General features: G+C 34.4%; 1 protein-coding gene across 3 annotated transcripts in view; it reads right to left on the bottom strand.

The window, feature by feature from the left end:
- NETO1 (neuropilin and tolloid like 1) overlaps positions 1-20,866 on the bottom strand; it is a 77,534-nt gene that overhangs the window by 46,166 nt on the left and 10,502 nt on the right. For 2 of the 3 annotated variants that reach the window (XR_005556662.1, XM_039342972.1), the window contains exons 3-4: positions 20,319-20,456; positions 15,547-15,795 (exon numbers count right to left, since the gene is read on the bottom strand). Coding sequence is in view for 2 of the 3 variants with exons in the window: in XM_039342972.1 (XP_039198906.1) it covers positions 15,547-15,795; positions 20,319-20,456 (387 nt within the window). In the remaining variant the exon portion in view is untranslated. Of the gene's footprint in view, positions 1-1,562; positions 1,605-15,546; positions 15,796-20,318; positions 20,457-20,866 lie in introns of those variants that run through there. The other variant, XM_039342973.1, reaches the window with a different exon arrangement.

Genomic DNA, 20,866 nt, shown 5'->3' with positions numbered 1-20,866 from the left:
AATTTTATTAAGATCAGGAGTCATTTCAGTGTCCCTCACCCTTAGTAGCAAGATCTATTAGGTGTTATCATTCAAAATTCAGACAACGTAATGATACATACTGAATAATGCACTGTATATAATTGTTTTCAGCTTGTCAATTTCACCCTCGAGTCAAAATGGATGAAAGAAATAATGAGCAATGTAACCATCTTGTTATCATGGAAACAATTTCAACTTTGATATAAATACGCTCAGTCTTCAGAATCTGGATAAGTACAAAATGAGTAGAACTACAAACAAAAGCAAATATTTGTTGGACTGATATCAATAAACATGTTAATCATAGCAAAAATCTGTTGCCTCTGCTCTCCAAGCTCAAGAATAGTTTCACTGACAGCAATATTACAAGATCTGTTTGTACGTATCTCTAATACTTCTGAATGAAGCCATATGGATAGCCCTATGCATTATAGACTGCCAACCAGCATAGAAATATTTCTGACAGGCAAGAATAGATGAGCATTTAACACATGAATGGGCTCACAGATAAAATGAAAGCACACATACCACATGGAAGGTCTTTTCATTCATTCTCTTCTTTATATGCTTTTTCTCCCCTCTAGTTCTAAAAATAAAAATGTACTGGAGCCAAATTCATTACTGGAAACACTACTGCAGTGATAATTGCCCAATGGAATTGAATCCACTCATGATAGCACACACAACTTGCTTATGTTTGAGTCATGTTTTGTGTCATAATGATTCATGAAATAACTCTAAAAGAAAGAGGCCTACCTTATTTCTTTATAACAGCCTGATGATTCAAACACTTCTAAAGCTAGACTAAGAAACTAAGTATACATGTATTCACAATAATGGTAGGAGTCACAGAAATGGGAATGATAATTATATGCACTGAAGAGAAGTTTTAATAAAGCCTAATTCCGGATTTATGTTGGCATTGTAACTTGTGGTTAGACATTTTCTGAAAAGAAGGTTAAATTCTCTAGTAACAGTTTCCTTGGCTAAAACCACTGAATTAATAATGTGAACAGAAGATCCATATAAATGAAGAAAGTTGAGGAGGTCAGTCTCTTTTCTTTACAAGAACAGCATAGAAACTTCACACAGTTCAGCCACTTTAATGTACAATGATCTTCTCTGTCACTAAGGAGAAATATGTTTAAATATTACATGCTGAATCTAAGTTCTAAAGATTTTGCTTTGGCTGTGGCACACCAATATATCACAGTAATAAAATACTTGTTCTGTACAATTATCACATTTAATAATCTTTTTATCTTATCATAGACATATAATGATGCTTTGATTTATTTCCCGGACACAGCAAAGTTGCTACTGTATTCAGGAGACTGCTAGTCTTGGAAGCAGAACAGAAACAATATTAATATTTCTTGCCTGCATCCATGCAGTACAAGGAATAAGAAAACAAGACTGCCTTTTCTAGTTGAAAAAAGCTAGCAGTTGTCTTTCAAATACACAGTGGCTGGTGGGATAGTTCCTTTTCTGTCAGATACGACCTATGAATGTCCAATGCTATTTGCACACCATGTACTTACCAAGCATTAGAAATAGGCACAATTTAATCTAACTCATTCTTCTGATAAGTTGGACCATCAAGAGATTCCAGTAATACAGGCCAGATTGGGAGGTTAGAAGGAAAAAAAAAAAACAGATGAAAGCAACAGCAAATTCTTCCATATTGTTGCCTAAAAATGAAGATGCACATATGCATTACCTGTCATGTTCAACTTGAAGGAAGATATATTTTATACAAACTAAGTAAATACTAGTCCACAGTAAGCAATTAGGACAGCAGGTAACTCATCTACCTGCAGTCTGTACTTACCCAGAGGGTTAATATAGCTAGATAGCTATGTATGATGGATTCTTTCAAATCACTGCAATTGTATACAGTTCTGTCACCAAAACTTGCTCCAGTTCAGATCTGCATTCATTTCTAAAACTAGTATTTGCTTATTAAATAGAAGATAGCTATTTGCATATGATTTTAAAGAATTCTCCATTAAACTAAATCAGAAGAAAGGAAGTTATGAAAGCATAGTCTCAGGCAGAAAAAACTTGGAACTCAGTAGAAGGCAAGAAAGGATCATGGGAAATTCCCAACACATTGATAGGGAGACGAGTAAACAGTAATATGTCCAGGTACCAATATCTGAGTACTAAGGCACACAGTTTGCACAACAAACAGGAGCAACTAGAAATCCTAACACTGGGCATTATATATGATCTGATGAGTACAGGTAATCCTCCACTTATGACAACTAGAACAAGAACTTCCATCCCTAAGCAATGGACTCATTAAGGGAGTCATGCCCTATTATACAATCTTTTTGCCACAATTGTTAAGCAAAACACCATGGTCATTAAGCAAATCTGATTTGTCCCACTGACTTTGCTTGTCAGAGGTTCCCAAGAAGGTAGCAAATGGTGACTGCATGACGCTGGGATACTGAACCATCATAAACACATGCCAATTACCCAGCTTTTGATCGTATGGTTGTAAAAATGCTGCAATGATTGTAAGAGTGAGGTCTAGTTATAAGTCACTTTTCCAGCACTGTCATAACATTGAACAGTCATTAAATTAATGGTTGTAAGTTGTGGCCTATTTGTATCATAGAAGCCTGACTGAATGAGTCAGGACTGGGACACAAAATCAAAGATACAGATAGAATATAAAAAAGGAGATAATGTAGCACTAAATATCAAAAGACTCTACGTCTATTGAAGAAATCTATAAATATAGCAACCTTTTTGAAAGCATGAGGATAAAAAAAAATCAATACTATTGTTAAGTTTACTATATGTTACTGAACCAGCTGCTGGAAACTCTCCTAGGTATATTTTCCTATATTAACTCACCACATTCTCAAAAAAGCAAGCTATACTAAAAGGAGAATACTTGCTAAGTTTTTCTTTTTCCCAAGTAAGAGGTCTAACAGATTTTTAATCACTTTTACTACCAATTTCATTTTTCAAAATGTACTATAGAAAACAAGGATGAAGTTATCCTGGACATGTCAACAACATGTCTATGAGTACTTAGACAATATCACTACCATTATCAAGTACCAGCTATGGGAGATGTGAGAAAGTTTATTATGGTATTTTTGGAGAGAATATGAATAAATGTGCATTAGAGGATAATATGATTCCATTGATTCACAACTGGTTGAACAATTGGATCCAAATGATGGTTGAAATTTAGTTCTGAGCTGTCCCAGAGAGAAGAATCAAATAGATCTTGTGGTATTCAACAACTTTGTATGAAGAGGTAGCTTTCAAATGGCCATATGACAGGAAGTTTTTCAAAATAATTTCAACATGATCTGAACAGGATTGTTCATTGGGACAACTCCAAGGTGTTTATGTTCAGTATGCAAGAATCTTCAATTAGTAAGTAAAACAAAATGGATAGTTTCAAGCCTGAAGAAACCTCCTTTGGCAATGGTTCACATGAGTAGAATCTAGAGATTCTTGTGGGCAAATAGCAGTTAAATGAGCAGCAGCTAGAAATGTCTGTAAAATCTTGAATTAATTTACCAAAGCATTGCATCCAGTATGAGTATATATTTTTTTCCTTAAAAAATGCTACATTTTAAAAGGGAAAAGGAGAAGCTGGATTCAACACAGAGGAGAATCACTTAGGATAAAAAGGAACCCAGTAACAAAACTCTATGACAAAAGGTTAAAAGGGTTGGGTATGTCCAGTTTGCAAAATGAGGATGGAAGGAAGATATCATAGCAGTTTACAGATGTCTAGAATGCTACCACATGCGAGAATACAGCTATTCTCTTTGTGACTGAGGCCAGAACAATGTCCAAAGGGGTGAAATATAAGAAATGAGATTTGGATTGAATATTAGGATGAATTCCCTAATATTAAGCAATAAAACACTCTTCCTAGAATCTATAATTTGGATCTTTTCAAACAGAGCCAGATGGCCATCTGTCAGGGATGCTTCACTGGATTCCTGCACTGAGCTGGGAGTTGAGTACAATCCCTGCAACTTTCCTTCCAGTTCATACATTCAGTAATTCTATCATTCTAATCAGTCTAGGCTTGAAGTCAAGATGTGAATCATTAACAATGGAAGTGTCACAAATATAAATGATGTCTTTTTCTTAAATGGAGTAAGTGTTAGCCCTTAATAATTATCCACCTGAAAATTACAAAGCAAATATGGCATAATCCAGTAATAAAATGGCTGAGATTTATTTCTCACAGGAAGATTTTAAAAAATCTTGTATTATTCCATGATAAACGTTCTGCAATTTTATAAATATGATGGGCAAAGAAATGTTGCCAGTTTGGATGATTAGATGGAAAAGCAAAAGCAAAATATCTTTATAGTATCTTTTGAGGCATAATTTGCACTGAAGAGTAGCATGCACACACACACACACAGGGGTCAGAGAGAGAGAAGTGTCCTGAAACAACAGTACCTGAATTAATGCAGAATTCAGATGCTAATGTCATCCTTTAAACTTCACTGTATTTGTTATTTGAGAAACTATAATGATATGTTTTGATTAAAATAGTTCAATAAAGCTATCATGGAAATTAACAGATGAACGTTTCTGAAGATATAATCACATTTATACTTTCAGCAAGCGTATTTCTTGGAGCTTGACCCAATTCAAGGGCCAACCTCATTAGGATGAATGACGCTTAATTCCCAATAATTATGCTTAGGTTGGAAGCTTTAGCTACAGTGATTTAAAATGAATTTATCTGTAGAAGATTAGCTCATAGTTAAATGTTTTCTGCAACCAAATTCAGTGTTACATTTGTTGTACCTTTTACATGACCAATACAGGAGCTGCAGATGTTTGCACTGAAAACACAAAGGCTAAAAAAAAAGGGGGGGGGGATGTGGCTGGAGCGAAATGATAAGAGAGACAATGCATCTGTAAACAGACTTATTGATTCCACTGAACTCCCAATTTCTAACCCGATGTCTTAACCACTATACCAAATGGCTCCACTATCCTATACCTCTGCATTAAACTTATGATGATCTAGACCTGACCCAGTCCTTCATGTCTTCTAATGGTACACCCATCACTGCGGTAATTGACTCCTTCTTGAGGGGTCCTTGGTGCTCTGAGCTTGGTTGTCTTCTTGCAGATGTTTCATTAACCAAACTAGGTAACATCATTTGGGTAATGAAATATCTGCAATAAAACAATAAAGTTCAGAGAACATCAAGGACCCCTCATTTCAACCCTGAGCTACAAATATTGTCCTTTATTGAAGCTTGACCTTTTCTCATCTTTCTGTCCCATCTTTCGCAGCATTATAACTTTCTCTAGAGACCTTGTTGTTCATATAAAAGGTATACAAAGTGGCATAGTTTGAGTCTGATTGTGTGTGCCACTAGTGATTTATGATCGGTCTGCTGAATGATCCATTGGTTTCTTTTCTTTAGCTGTCAATGGTATTCTCCATAACAGAGTTAAGTTCCACATATTGTTGCATCTATCTTTCTGGGTGTATTAACTTATTTCTCTAGAATTTATTGAGATATTGTTTTTATAAGCTTTACAGCTTTTTATGTTCTACTATTGCTAACCCCATTTTTATATTTAATATGGTACCTATTACAGTAAAAATTAATGTATAGATTGTATCCTATGTGGACATTTGGGGAGAATGAAAATAATCTTAGAATTATATGAATGTTGACAAAGTGATGACCAGCAGATTATCAGTGTTTGCCATAGTTTGCTATTATTGCCCTTTTTTGCCTTGAATGATGCTGGAAGTATATGTTATTCCTAACAATGGCAACTTGTCTTTTTTCAACAGGAAAGTAGAAAATGTTCTCAAGTATCTTGCATCTTTACATTTAATGACAAATTTATACTGCTGCAGATATTCTCATGCAGTACTGTTGCTATAAGCAGTAAGGATTTTTTTTTCTGCAAACTTGCTTGGGAAGCAGCCTAGAACAAAAGATCATAGATATCACTTCTGCATCATCAGCACCCTTCCAAATATGAAATAGAACAGAAATATACCCTTGGGACATTTGCAAAGATGCAAAATGAGTGTTACACAAGTTATAGATCTACAGAAACATTTCCTCTAATTATACCAATATGTTACTATTGATTAATTAAGATTATGTAATTAAGGACAAATAACCTGTTCTTAGCCTTTTTTTCTTGTTACATTTCTAATCTGCCAAGAACCAAAGTTGTATCAGCAATTACAAAACAGTTTAAAAGAGCAAAAATAATGACATAATGCAACTTTTTGCTTTTCTAAATGGAATTATAGGTAAAAGAATGATCTTTTTTTAAAAAAAATTTCTGCTCTCTGATGTATTTGATGTATTCTAAAACCCATAAAAGCAAAACCACATCCACTTATCAAACACCTAAGCGATTTTGCACATCAACTAGTATGACAGAAATATGTCAATAGGAGAATCCCAAGACAGATGTGAATAAAAATGAACGAGTTTATATCCCGCAAACAGTTAATCCAATAATCCTAAACAAATATCAGCTTTGGAAATGCAAATCAAAACAAAGTAAAGCAAATTATTTAAATAACCAATAGGCAATAACAAGCCTAAGAAGTAAATGCATGATATCTGCATCTAGCTCCACATGCACATGGAATAATTTCAATAATCATTGCACTTAGAAATATTAAGAGTTTCATTATCCATTCTCATGTAAAAATTAGCCCAGGGTTATTCCTAAACCACATATGCGGGTTCTTTTCTGCAATATAACCCAAATTACATTTTTTTAAATTTACTGAATTTCAGCTATTTCCCAGGTTCACTATAGACATTCTACTGAGAATTCCAACAACTGCAGTATTATTCATAAACGTATACTAAAAAAGGTCACTTTTTTCTACTATCCAATTTTTTTCTAATCATCCAAACCAAAAACACAAGTGCATTTTTTTCTGTTTCATGGAAAAAGTCTGTTCAGTTAGTCCTTGACTTGACTATTCATTCAGTGATCATTCAAAATTATCATGGTGTTGAAAAAAATGGACTTATGACCTATGTCTAACATTATGGCTATTGCAGTGTCCCTGTGGTCACTTCAATTTCCCTACCACCACCACCACTTGTGTCCCTTTTGGCCTTCTGCTGCCCTGTCTTGCTAAGGGGCAAGAAGCCTCAGAATTGCACAAGCTTTGGGGTTACTTGCTATAATATGGTCTATATGGGCTGCACTAAGAAACATTCAGAAGCTTCAACTTGTCCAAAACGTGGAAGTATGGGGAGTTTTTAGGTGTTCCCTCATATAATACTACTGTTCTACAAGATGCACTGGCATCCAGTGAACTAGATGCAATTCATAGTGCTGGTTTTCATCTGTAGAATCCTACATAGCACAGGGCCAGGTAATTTACAGGACTGCCGGTCTCCAATTGTTTCTGCTTACCCAACCAAAACCAACAGAATGAGCATATTCCAAGTCCATTAATCAATGCCAAGTTCTGGGATCCAAGAGTAATGTCTTCTCTGTTGTGGTATCAGCCCTAGAAATCTGCTAAAGACCTGGTTGTTCTTTCAAACATTTGGAGCAGTTAGATTAGTTAGATTAGTTTATGGCTGTTGCTGTTTACTGACTATACAATGCAATAATTCTTTGGACATGTTATATTGATTATGATTGAAATGTTTTAATTAAATGAGTTATACTACTATGTTCTGGTTTTAATTATTTATTTACTGCCCAGAGACACTATAGCAAAATGGATGGCTATAGAACATACTTAAGTAAAAATCAATCAATTTATTAATTAATACAAATAGAAGGCTCAATGCTAGACAATTATTTTTATTCAAAGGAACATGACCACGACCCAAAGTGATTAGCTATAAAATGTTTTAGATAAAAATAATAAAATGAATTGCTGCTCTTTCAAACTTCTACAGCGGATTCCAAAATGCAAAGCCGATACCCTAGTACACTCACTGCATGCACAAAGAAGAGAACAACAACTACTATTAGCTGGTTTCTTACAAGGTATGATATCTGATATAATGGTAAAATAGTGGTCCTTTACAGAAGTCATCTGAACTCATGACCAAGAAAGTAGAATGAATAATCATGCCTTATCTGCCTTTCAAAAATTAGCTAAAACTGTTTTAAGTTGATTTTTTTTTTTAAAGTATAAAATGCAGAAGATGGGAATATAGAGATACATATTTTCTTTTGAAAAAATTCTGCAAGCTATTTTTGTCTTGACTCATTATGTTTTTACATACAGAATGTATGCACACACAAAAAGGCAGAATATATGTTTATGTTTATACCATTTCCTAGAAATTATTCCTCCCATCTTCCGGCTCCTTGTGTGCCACACACACTTTCTGTTTTCAAAGACAGACAGTACACTGTTGTCATTCATATCAATGAAGCCAAATGCAAACACAGATGGTTTCCACCAGTGAATAGAACTGAATTTAATAGTGTGCCATCTGAGGCCACAGACTTACAGATTCCAAGAGGAGAAAACCAAGATAAAAAAAAAATCTGATTATTCCAGATGAATCAAAGTGATCAGCTTAAAGCACAGCTTACTCTGTCTGGCCCTCTGTCTGCTGCACTACAAAATAAATTCACTGTAGAAAACAGGTCTGAGCAACAGATGTCCTCAAACCATTTTTTTAGGAGTTAAAAGAAAACACCATTAAGTAGAAACTTACTGAATAATTTTTAAACACCTCACCAATGGGCCATTTCCCCTCCCCCCAAATGTGGGGAAACTGAATCAACTTTACCATTCCACCAATATTTCATGTGGATGACATAGTACCTTTTTTAGAAAATTACAAAAGTGAAAGGTATGCCATATGTACCATATCATAAAATTCTGCTCCAAGTAAATCCATCATGCCTACTATTATCATCAAAGTAATAATCTGTTTCTCTAAATTTTTTACAAAGGAACAGGAGATAACTCAGAAATGCACAGGGTCAGTACTCCAATTTCTATTCTGGAGCAGTGACGTATCATTCTTCTTTCCATTCTTTCACACACACACAGAAGACACAGTTTCTTTAGGAAACCCATATGCTTACAACACAGAAATATATGCTCGTACAATAATCAGTGAAAACACCCCCAAATCAAGCTGTTTGTACTATTTAACTACGGATAATCTGATTCATATTATGGCTGCTTGGGCTGTCAAAAGAAATAGTTGCCCTATTGTAACTATACCAATCAGACCAAACTCCTGGAATACAGCAACCAATTTTGGTCACCATACCACAAAAAAGATGTTGAGGCCTTGGGAAAACTTCAGAGCAACTGAGATAATCAAAGGCCCAGAGACGAAAACATATGAAGAACAGATGCAGGACTTGGGCTTGGCTAGTCTAAAGAAAAAAAGAAATAGGGGTGACATGATAGCAGTATTCTAGTATTTGAGGGGCTGCCACAAAGAAGAGGGAGTCAGACTATTCTCCAAAGCACCAGAGAGCAAGACAAGAAACAATGGTTGGAAACTGATCAAAGAAGCAGCAACCTGGAATTAAGGAGAAACTTCTTAACAGTGAGGACAATTAACCAGTGGAACAGTTTGCTTTCAGAAATCATGGGCGTCCATCACTGGAGGTTTTTAAGAAGAGACTGGACAGTCACTTGTCTGAAATGGTATAGTTTCGCCTGCTTGAGCAGGGGGCTGAACTACTAGAAGACCTCCAAGGTCCCTTCCAGCTCTATTCTATTCCTATTATTATTTTGGTTGCAGAAACTGAAAACCATCATATAAAACACTACCCATGTTTTCCCGAAAATAAGACTGGGACTTATATTAACTTTTGCTCCAAAAGATGCATTAGGGCTTATTTTCCAGTTAGGTCTTATTTGGGGAGAAATACAGTATTAAATGCGTCCATCTGGCTGACGATCTTAACTGGGGCTTATTTTGGGAGTAGGGCTTATATTACGAGCATCCTGAAAAATTAGGGCTTATTTTCCAGTTGGGTCTTATTTTGGGGAAAACACGTTACATAAAGTAGACCTATGTAAAATGAGATTTATTTATTCCAACAAAGCAATACAAGGCCATGGAGGCACAATTTTTTGTTTTACCAAAGCAAAGAAACCACCTGAATTAGGACACTCAAGACAGCCAATGACACATATCATGGATGCCCAGCCTTAACAGTGTTCAGCATGTGCCAAGGATACTCTATGCTTCCTTTAGCCTTGTTCTATATTATGAATTCTGAAGAGAAGACTGAATAGAGTTCTAACACAGAACAGGGAGAGAAAATTTTATTATTCCTCTTAGAAATGAAAGGATAATGTTGTTGCATGAAACAGATTCAAAAAGGGTTGAAGGTTCAGTTCACCAAAAGGAAGCACTCTTTCAAACTCTTTCAGCCTTACCATCAGATATCACCTTGGAATAGTAACTTACAGACACTACAATTTAAAAAAATGGAGAAAACAAGTTTGGAGGAATTTTAATGTTTCCCACGCATGGGAAAGCAAAAAGAAAAAAAAATCAAGTTATTGGAGCTAATTAGTAAACAAAAAGTATCCTATTTCAATCTACATCTGCAGTAACTACCACTGTAATTATTTGCTACTGTAGTTATAAGTGTACCATGTACAGAATATGGAATCAGTTAAGCTTTTCACCTACATACACCCACCTTTACTAATTCTTCTCTTTGAATTATGGGAATTAAAATCTAAGCCACCTGTGAAAGATCACAGTGATTATGACTCACTATATTATATCAAATGAGGTTGGTCAGGACTACTTTATAATGCACTGAAACTAAGTTTCCTAATACTGAATTTATTTACCAGTAAATCTTATTGGGAGCCATTTCCAGAACATTTTATATTTTGAGTATTAATGCCAGATGCATAAATTATTTCAACTAAAGCTAATCTAGGCACTCAATATTGCCAATGTACAGGAATATTTGGCATTCAGAACTTTGGTCGACATTACATATCCTTATTTCACATCAGAGAGAGAGATGGAGAGAAAGGGGAGGAGAGGGAGTGAGGGATATACAAAGGGAAGGAGGGAGAGATTTATTTGTGTAGTGGTTAAGACACCACCTGGAAATCTAATTCCACCTTAATGAGAAAGCCAGCTTGGTGATCTTGGGTTCGTTACTTCCTCTCAGTCTTAGAAAGAAGGCAATGGCAAACGATTCTAAAGATCTTGCCAAGGTTACTGAAGAACTTAGTCCAGGAAGAGAAAGATAGAAAGAGAGATAATAATACGATAATGAAATATAGAATGATACGTAATCTGTACTTCATAGTGGTAGCTGAAATAAAAAATATCTAGAGATCATCAAAATTATAGCTTAAATAAGCCTAATGATAACACATGGTTCTAACCATGGAAAAGCAATGAATCAAAATTTTATGAAAATAGCGTACATTGTAAAAATTATTTTCTACCAATCAAATATATATATACATACATACATACACACACACATCTAACTGCTCCATTTCAGAGTAAGTAACACTGTACAAAGAATAAACAATAAGCCAAATGGATTAAATGAAATATAACCAAACTTAGTTACACCATTAGTATTCATATCTTATTTCTCTATACCTTTCTATCCTAGCCACCATCCTTGCTTGTACCGTTCAATATACCAGTTCATGCATTCTGTCTCTTCTTTAAACCTCTCAACTCTCATTTTTGAGGATGCCATCAACTCCAACTAGCTATGGATTGTCTGTCTTCTATTTCTCTCAATTCATTCATTTCTCCATCATATGGTTGTTTGGAAGTTCTGCCGTCATTCTTTCTCTGCATATGACCAAGCTATCTTAACAGACTCATTTCATACCCATCACTTGTTTTGCATTCAGACAGCATCCATTCATTTTTGACTCAGCTTCTTATTTTGCCACACACACTGAAGCACACTATTCCCTTTTCTTTCAGTTTATGGCTTTCCTTACTGTATATAAACAATTATTCCCTTTCTCAGAGAACAACAAGGCCTCAATCATATATAAAATTAGATATACATTCAAGTCTGCAATCATCTAATGTCTGATCATCACCAATTTTCCCCATACACTTAATTATAAATGCATTTATTCCTTGTTCAGTGTTGAACCATTAACTAAGCATACTAAACTATAAGTAACACAACTACCCCAGAAGCAAATAAGTTTTAATGCTTCTTAACCTGCATCTGCAGCCTTACCATTTTTTAATATTCTCACAGCATTTAGAACTTCCTTCATTTATTTGTTTGTTATTTGTTATGGCTTTACCCAGCAATGCACCACTATTGTTCCCTGATAACATATTGCTTTCAGTGTTATTTCAGTTTCATCCAAAATGATTTCACCGTTTTTATTCTTTATTCCATTCACTCTACTGGAGGCTCCTTATTTAGTCCTTTCACCAAATTCCAAAACAATTTTCCTTCTACCAATATTGCTCAGCATTTTCATTGCTGCTTTAAATTTTGGTTCTAGTTCTTTAGCTACATTCTTTGGTAGTACATTTTTCTTTCTATACACAATTTTGCAATATATTTCACTGTCATTTTTGCACCCATCATTTTTCTATCTATGTTCTTTTTTTCCTCATTTATAGTCTTGTCCACTTCATCTTCCAGCAGGAATCCTTTTTCCTACTATTGTGGCAGTCTGTAACTTTTCTTTTATTCTTTTCCAAGTAACTTCTACATGCTCTTTCCTTATTGTGCTGTGATATTAATCTATTTTCCTTTGTTCCTTGCAGATTTACACTTTCTCTTCTTGCAGTCTACTTTTATTCTAGATTCTTTAACATCTTTTCTTCTCTTAGATGTTAAATTTATGCAAACATTATTCTGTTAGAACCTCTCATCTTTGTATCTTTTATTAAGTCTTTAGTCTTTTATCATAAACTAAAATATACCATCCTTTTCAAAGCATTCCTTTTTCATCTGTAGATATCAACAGACAAGATTTAACCATATATTCTAAGGACACTTTTGCTTAAGCCAATATACACCAAATCATCGGACATTCATTATTGGCTGTCAAAATATCCTAGTCATTTTTTCTTATTATGCATTCTTTTCTCATTCATTTCAGTTAACAAAAAACACTTTCCCCCTTGGTTCAAATTCATTCAGAAAGTTGTACATTTCTCTTTCCTTCCCCATCCATTTACCCTTATTTTTTTTTCACTTTTCGTTATAACAATTCACTGGAATTTAATATGAAACTAACACCAACCTATGGATTCTACCTTCACTCTCATCCGCAATAATTATAGCTATTCATGTTTTTTGGCATATCTTTTAGTGCTTTTATTCATGGTTAATCCTATACCTTCACTTCTCTGCTTGTACAGTATTTATTAACTGCATCTTTATTCAGTCCTATTGCACCTCTTCTTTTTCTTGGTTTCACAGATAACATATTTTTTTAAAAATCAATAATTTATTACTACCATCTCTGTGGCATTGATAAATTTGAGGTTTTCAAATTTATGCCTTCTAATAAGACAGAAAGGGTATATACTAATCTTAATGATACCCATGCCATATATATTAGGGAATACCAGTTATTTTGGCTACAACTGGAATGAAAATCCAGTCTTACCTCTTATAAATAAATCTATCTATGCAAGCTACAATCTTTAATCTAGATACTACCTTGGAAGCCAGCATATTGATGCTCACAGTTCTTTAACTATACGGAAGATATTGACATACATTCAGAATGGAGCACTTCTCATTCCATATAATGAATCTTCTAGAAATCTCTGAAAGCTTCTGCAAGTTACTGCAAAGTTTCATTGCAAATCCGACTGCAGATACTCCTTTTGCTTTCAGAAATAAAATCAGACAATTTGAGAAAAGGCAGAATTGAAAGACGGGAATTAAGATTATTTCACAGAACTGCTTGATTGAATGAATCCTATGCTTTGGATCTTGGATTCCTCTGGCAAAACAATTTGCAGTTTAAGAGATGGGGAAAAAATCACTAGTTTCTGTTTTTAATAAAAGACAATATTCAAAGGAAAGAAGAAGAGCAGGAGCTGAAATACATTTTTTCTTAGAATATTTTCTTGAGATGATGTTAAAACAAGCATATTTCCACTTCTTTTGTGGAGAATATTATTTCATTTACTGAAAACACATTCATATAGTTGACTGTGATGCTGACAAGATCTACATATACAAAACTAATATGGTATAATGATGTGACCAATACATAGTGAACATTTCAATTGTTTTCCTTCTGCGTGATCATAATTCTCCCAGCATAAAAATGTATATTGCACTCCATCAATGATTACTACCCAGATAAAACCATAGTACACTTAAACTTGCTTCAATGGACCATGCTTTAACAGGTGTAGGATTGTATGGTCATGTTTTTCATGTGGCTCCAAATTCCACTAAAAGATGTTTAAACTGACAGTCTGCTTGTTAAATGGACGTTTTACTGCAAATGATGCTTTTTATACCAATTATGTGATTATGTAAATTACTTACATTTGTAGTTAATGGACAACGGGAATTAATGGATATCCCCTCCTTCTCAATGGTTCATTATATCAGAATGTTACTGTAGGCTTCTGTTTTGCTTTTTTTTTTTTTTAATTCCAGCCACTAGGTAATCTCTTAGATAGCTGCAACAGCCTAGATAACTATCTCATCTTATACTACTTGCCCAGAATTTGCAACTATCATTGGAAATTTCTATTGTCATGATTCAGCCTGGCACAATTTCAAACCTAAAATCTTCTCTTATTCTAGAATTGGCATCACTTAGCCAGTGTAGATACTTTATTGCAGAGAAGAATGAAGCCAACTACAACAAAACACCTCCTTGCTGCAGCATGGAGAGATCACAGCCTATATATGCCTGTGCTGCAGGGATTAAATGTGAAGCTTTTTCCTCCTGTCTTTCCAAGTTAATGGTTCTTTGGCTGTTGTCTTCAAGGTCATAAAAAAAACCCTGAGAATTGTTGACATAATGATCATCACCAACCTAAGAAGTTTTGGACACATAATGCCAACTTTATTTCTGTGCATCCAGGATTTCAAAGTTGTTAGGAACGCTGCAGTTATAAAATCACTTCCTAGATTGGGTTCACAATACTTCCTTTATTATGCTTCATTAGGCATCATAACTGTGGGTTTTCAAAAAGACTTTTCCTGTAATGAAAGCTTTGGCTTCTATTTTTATAGTTTTATTTTGCTTTATTGCTTTATTTATTTTTTGTCTCACATTATATACCATGAGTGGGATGATTTATATCAGTTAACTAAATAAAATAAATATTTATAAATAGCCAGTTAACTAAATTAAATCACTCAGTATAAATTCAAAGCACAGTTTAAATTCTAAAAAAGAAGCATCTATTTTCTGAAGAACAAACATTTTTTCCCATTTAAAATATATTAAAAATTTGTCATTTTAATTTTAATATATTATTGCATAACTTTACAATATTTCTAAAGTCTATCATTATAAATACTAAAATATCTTCCTCTGAAATTATTAAAATTTACACTTACCAGGTGTGAAATTGTACTGTGCAGAAAATCCTACAGATTCAAGTTCACCATCAGCAAAAAATTTAATCCACAAGAATCTGCCACTGGATTTTATTTTAGGTGGATTTTGCTGTCCACAGAAACGACCAATTATTGGAGAAAATCCAAAAGGTCCATCTCGCACTTCAATATGATCAAATTTACACTCCCAAGAAGGCTCTATGGAATATTTCTCATCAAAGTGCAACTCAATACATTGTCTTGGGGCAGCTGAAAAATAAAACAAAGCCTTTCCATAATTTTATGCACTGAAATATATTTGTTTCCAAATGTGCTGTTTCTAAACTTATGTACCACTGTATTTTATGAGGTTTGAGGTTTTGCTTAGGCAAATAACTTAAGTCTACTTAGAGCTATTATTTCTAAGCATAAACAGAAGGCTTTTCAATAATAATATCAGTTGGCTTTCCTGCTAAATTTTTTTTTTAATTTTTTGAACTGTTGGATTCTGTATTGTAGGACATGTACAATAGGTAACAGAATGGCCTGGTTGCTAAAAAATGTGCATAGGCACTCAAGTCTTCCTTTGCTTCTTTTCCTGCAATTATTATTTTTTCTTTAAAGAGCAAAGCAAAGTAAATGTTAGCAAAGCACCAACGTTTATGTATATCTGTTTATTTGTAATGGCTGGTCTAAGTAGCAACTACATTTAGCAACATCTATGTGATTAGCTATGTTTATTTTTCTGTTGTAGCAGTAGAGTCCTAGAGTTTCTGAATATTTTAGAACTACCTTTAGTCTTGCAATACTATGACCTTCAGTGTGATCTTGAGCTTCATCTAAATCTTATTCATGCATAAGAAATTCCGGTTAAACAAACAAGACACAAAACTATCCATTAAGGTGTCATGTCTTCACTAAATTTCAAGTAGTCCTAAATGGTTCATAAACTCTGTTCCTTCCATGTAAGTATATATTACCACCACAGTACAGCACTATTTTGTCAAATTCTGCAGAAATTTCCCAACTTACAGAATTTTCAGCATATTTTCTGATTTATTAAACAGCATAGGAATTGAAATCCTGTTCCATGAAGGAAAAGTAGAAGTAATCTTGAAAGAAAACTCAAATACTAGCTCTTTAGCTGTTTTTAAAATTTTGTAGCTCAAATATAGCTGTCTAATGAGTTTGCTTTCACAAATTTGCATGCTTTCATGTTTAACCAAATGGAAACATTAAAAGTGATTAAAGAGATGTTAACTTGGTAACCTTGTGGATTAGACTCATGCACTATTTCTGCTGCAGACTTGTAGAGAGAATTCTTCTCTTTATCTGAAGCTTAATGTAAAAAAGCAACATATATTTTTGAACTGGCTGCATCCTATTCCCACATACAGGTTACATCTGTCATTTGTCAAATGTGGAAGCCAAAACCAGATTACATTCTTTATGATCTGGCTTTTGCAATCTATTTGGTAATGAAAAACAAAGCAAAGACACTGACATTTTGAGTCACTAATTAATCACGCAAATGTGCTTGCTAACAATGGAAGAATGTTCATACAATGGAAGACGTCCATATATGGAAATGCCATTTGTTCTCCTCATTCTCCTGCTTCCCTTTGTGACCCATTTGTTCTTGAGAATTAGGGAATCTCTAGAACAGCAAGGTACAGTAGATATCATTGGGAATCACAGCAGGATGTGGAAGCTTCATACTAGTTTCATACCAGCTTAAGTGTTCTGGTTTGTTCAGGAACAACTTCAGCCAATGAAAACAAAGTTTGCATTTAGTACTTCAAATTAAAATTTTAATTTTTAATTTTAATTTCCAGGATTGTATCTCTGACAGCTAAGCAGAAAGACTGCATATGCTAGTGTTCATTGAACAGGCAAGCACAGAGCTACATTCTAGAAATGTTAACTATCAAAGTATTTCAACTCTCCTGTGTAGAATCTATTCAATTAATAAACTGGACTTCTGGATAAACAAAACAGATTGAATTACTGTGAAACACTAAATTTTCCAAGCTCTTGGTCAAGGAATAGGTTCGGACATCGAATTAAAAGCAAAGGACAGACAATATTAGATTTGTTCTAGGAAGCTTTCCTCTTGTCAACAAATCTGGATTTTTTTAAAAAAAAAGTCACAAAAAGGATGTCTATTTTAATGAGAATGATCATTTTTCTTCTTTGTATGCAAAATAATACTAGGCTCAAAATAATTATGTGATAATTAATGCAAGTCTTCAATAGTTAGTTGATTGCAGCAAAGTTGACATTCAGTGCTTTTGGTGATTATGCTGATTGTGCAGTTCAGATATAGTAGCCTATCCCAAGAAATCTTGCTAGGTTTTACTCCCTGACCTTTCCTAATGTCATCTCTAGCTCCCAAGAGCTATTTTACACCCTGAAGGAAAAATCACTGCAGATATTTGCACTCATTTGTAATATGGGCCAGTATATACAAACACACACTTACACCAACGCTTATCTATTCATATTTATTCATCCATTCCACTGGCCATATTGCAAGTGTCATCTCAGAAAAAATATGAGATAGTTTCTTCTTTTCTTATCTCTCCAGCAATAGTAAAAGCAAATATGCAAAAAAATGTTGCAAACTACAGTGGTCATGGGTCACAGCTGTTCTGCAATGAGCTTTTACTACTTGAACTCTTAGCAATCTTTTTAATTTAGGTTCTAATTACCTTTCTTCAAAGAGTCCTAATAACATGGAAAAGATTGCTTAATGCCGGCATGTCTTGTCATCTTTTTCATCTAATTATCTTATAGAAGTGCTGCCTTGAGGTTTTACATCTGCTTAAAAAGACTTGGGGTTCTAACAAGAAGCAGAGGAATAGAGGCAATGAAAGAGGCCCATACAATTAAGGCTTTAATTCTTACCAGCCTGTAATTTCATGTAGCTGACAGCTGAAGCTAAGCAAAAAAAAATAAATCTATTTCATTTTAACAGAATGTCTGGAAATGAAAGATTGATCTAAACATCTTTTCTGCGTAACTGGGAGCCAATATCACACAAATGGACTGGAATAATCCTTGATAACTCCCATTAGTTAGCAGCAAGCAGCCTAATAAAAGGAATTTGGATTTAAAATACTTCATTGCCAAATCAATCTTAAAATCTAAAACAGCAATAAAAATCCATTTTGATACAATTTAATTAGCTACAATGGATAGAATTAAATTCTTTTTTTTTGCAACAGTCTGAAGTTAGAACCCAAGCTCTTTGACTTTTTAATTAACAAACCTCCATCATGATGTCAACAAATGTAAAAGAATAAGTATTATAAAAAACATGATTTTCTGATAATTATATGTAGCTTCCAATCTATTAGGGGCCTCTATTTTGTAATGATATCAGTATAAGGAGTTTAAAGCAGTCTATGTAAGGAAAAATAATGCTATATATCACATTTAAAAAAATAGTTTAAATGTTTTAGCAACCCCGGAACTATCCAATGTGAACATCATACAAACACAGTTCTTACAAAGAATGATTTGGCTGCAACTTCCTGTTGATATACTTTGTGACTGACCTGGATTTGCTGCCAACAATTCTGAAATATTGCCAAAAGTCTAACCATATTATGAAACATCCTGTTTCTTATAACTCAAAAAAGACTACAAAAATTAGAATGATGTGCAACAGCATTAATCTTATTGTCAAATTACTGAGTCTAAAAATGGAAGAGAATGCTTTCTATTTAATTATCAGCTTGCAAGCTTCTACAGACTGTTTCAGAAACGTATGCATTTTCTATGAATACAAAGTTTTCTTTCTTCACTTCCATTTTTTTCACAACTCAGGTACTAGCAAATAAGTCTTGTAATTTCACCCCCAGCAGCAAGGAGGAATAAAGAAATATACTGGATGGTAGCCTAACCCTCTGAAAAGTAACTCTCAAAATAAAATCTTATTTTCTAAGACTAAATGGAGGGTATTACAGAGACTTTGCCTTTGATATGGCACAAACGACTGGGAGATCAAAGCCAACATGTGCATGCAAAAGTGAGCAATTCCCCTGAATAGAAGATGCTAACCTGCCACAGTACTTCAAGATCTATGATTGTATCAATAGTTTTTCTGACCTGAAGTCCCTAGTGCTTTTAGCAGAGGAAGATAAACTGAAAAAAGAGCCAAAAGCTTTCTTATGTAGCTCTTTCCTTATGATATGATTTATTTAAAGCAGCCTTTAATGTTGATCAAATTGGTATACATAATAGAGTTCTTGGTGCTGAGTTTGGTTGTGTTTGCTTACAGATATCTCATGACCCAACAAGGCAACATTACCAGTACAAGTAAGCTGGTCATGTCTGCAAGCAATCAATCAACTCCAGGAAGCGTCAAGAACTCCACTGTGCTATATATACTCTCCTCTATTGGAATTGCTTAGTTAATGTCCCTGTCCCAAATTTTCCCCACAATTTTCCCCACAACAAAACAGTGATTGGCTCAAAGTCACCCAACTGGTTTTCATGTCTATGGGAGGACTAGAATTCAAAGACACCTCCCCCCAGGTCTAAAGTGCAGCATCTAAGCCACTATATCAAACTGGCTCCTTGTTCAAATATGAAGGTGCTACTAGTGCACTGGAAAAAACAAGACAGAAGCAGCCATAGAACATAGTGATGTCCCTCTCAAAAAAGAATGTTTATACATTTTTACTAGATAAAGGTCATTTTGAAATGGTTAAGTTTAATAATCATTGCCAAAGGTACAACAATGAAAAGAGAGAGAGAGAGAGAGAGAAAGGAATGTATTAGATTACCTTCTATAATATAGACACATTCTCTGTCAGGAGGATATTTGTTGGGATAATTCGGGGAAGTGAAAATACCTCCTTCTGTGTATTTTGTCCACACTCCACACTGAACTGTCTTCTGTCCTTCTGAACTGCTTTGCTTTTCTGGAAAAGAAGGGGGGGAAAGAAAGATGAGATCATGCTTTGGCTTAAATACATAATGTGCAATCACTTGCTTTCACCTGTAGCCTGCTATAACTTCCTACTTATAGCATAGGGTCAGAATCTGAGTTTATTAATCCAACCCCAAAGATGAGGTCTTCTTTTTCCATAGTTACACCAGAGAGGAGAAATTCCAAACCTAAACTTTTGGAAATGCTTTGAGACATTAAACAAAAGTGTGACAGTAGAGCCTGATAGGGCAGTCAAAATTATACTGACTACCAGAAAGGGCACTTCAAAGGAATTTGAGGTATTTGGTTCTCTCCGAGCTTGGTTGTTTTCTTGCATTCATTACAAAACTAGGTAATATCATCAGTGCTAACACTGATGATATTACCTAGTTTGATAATGAA

The sequence above is a fragment of the Crotalus tigris genome, unplaced genomic scaffold, assembly GCF_016545835.1.
Source record: "Crotalus tigris isolate CLP2741 ecotype Arizona unplaced genomic scaffold, ASM1654583v1 scf7180000017830.1249129, whole genome shotgun sequence".
NCBI lineage: Eukaryota > Metazoa > Chordata > Lepidosauria > Squamata > Viperidae > Crotalus > Crotalus tigris.
This window is presented reverse-complemented; position numbering and strand designations above follow the sequence as displayed.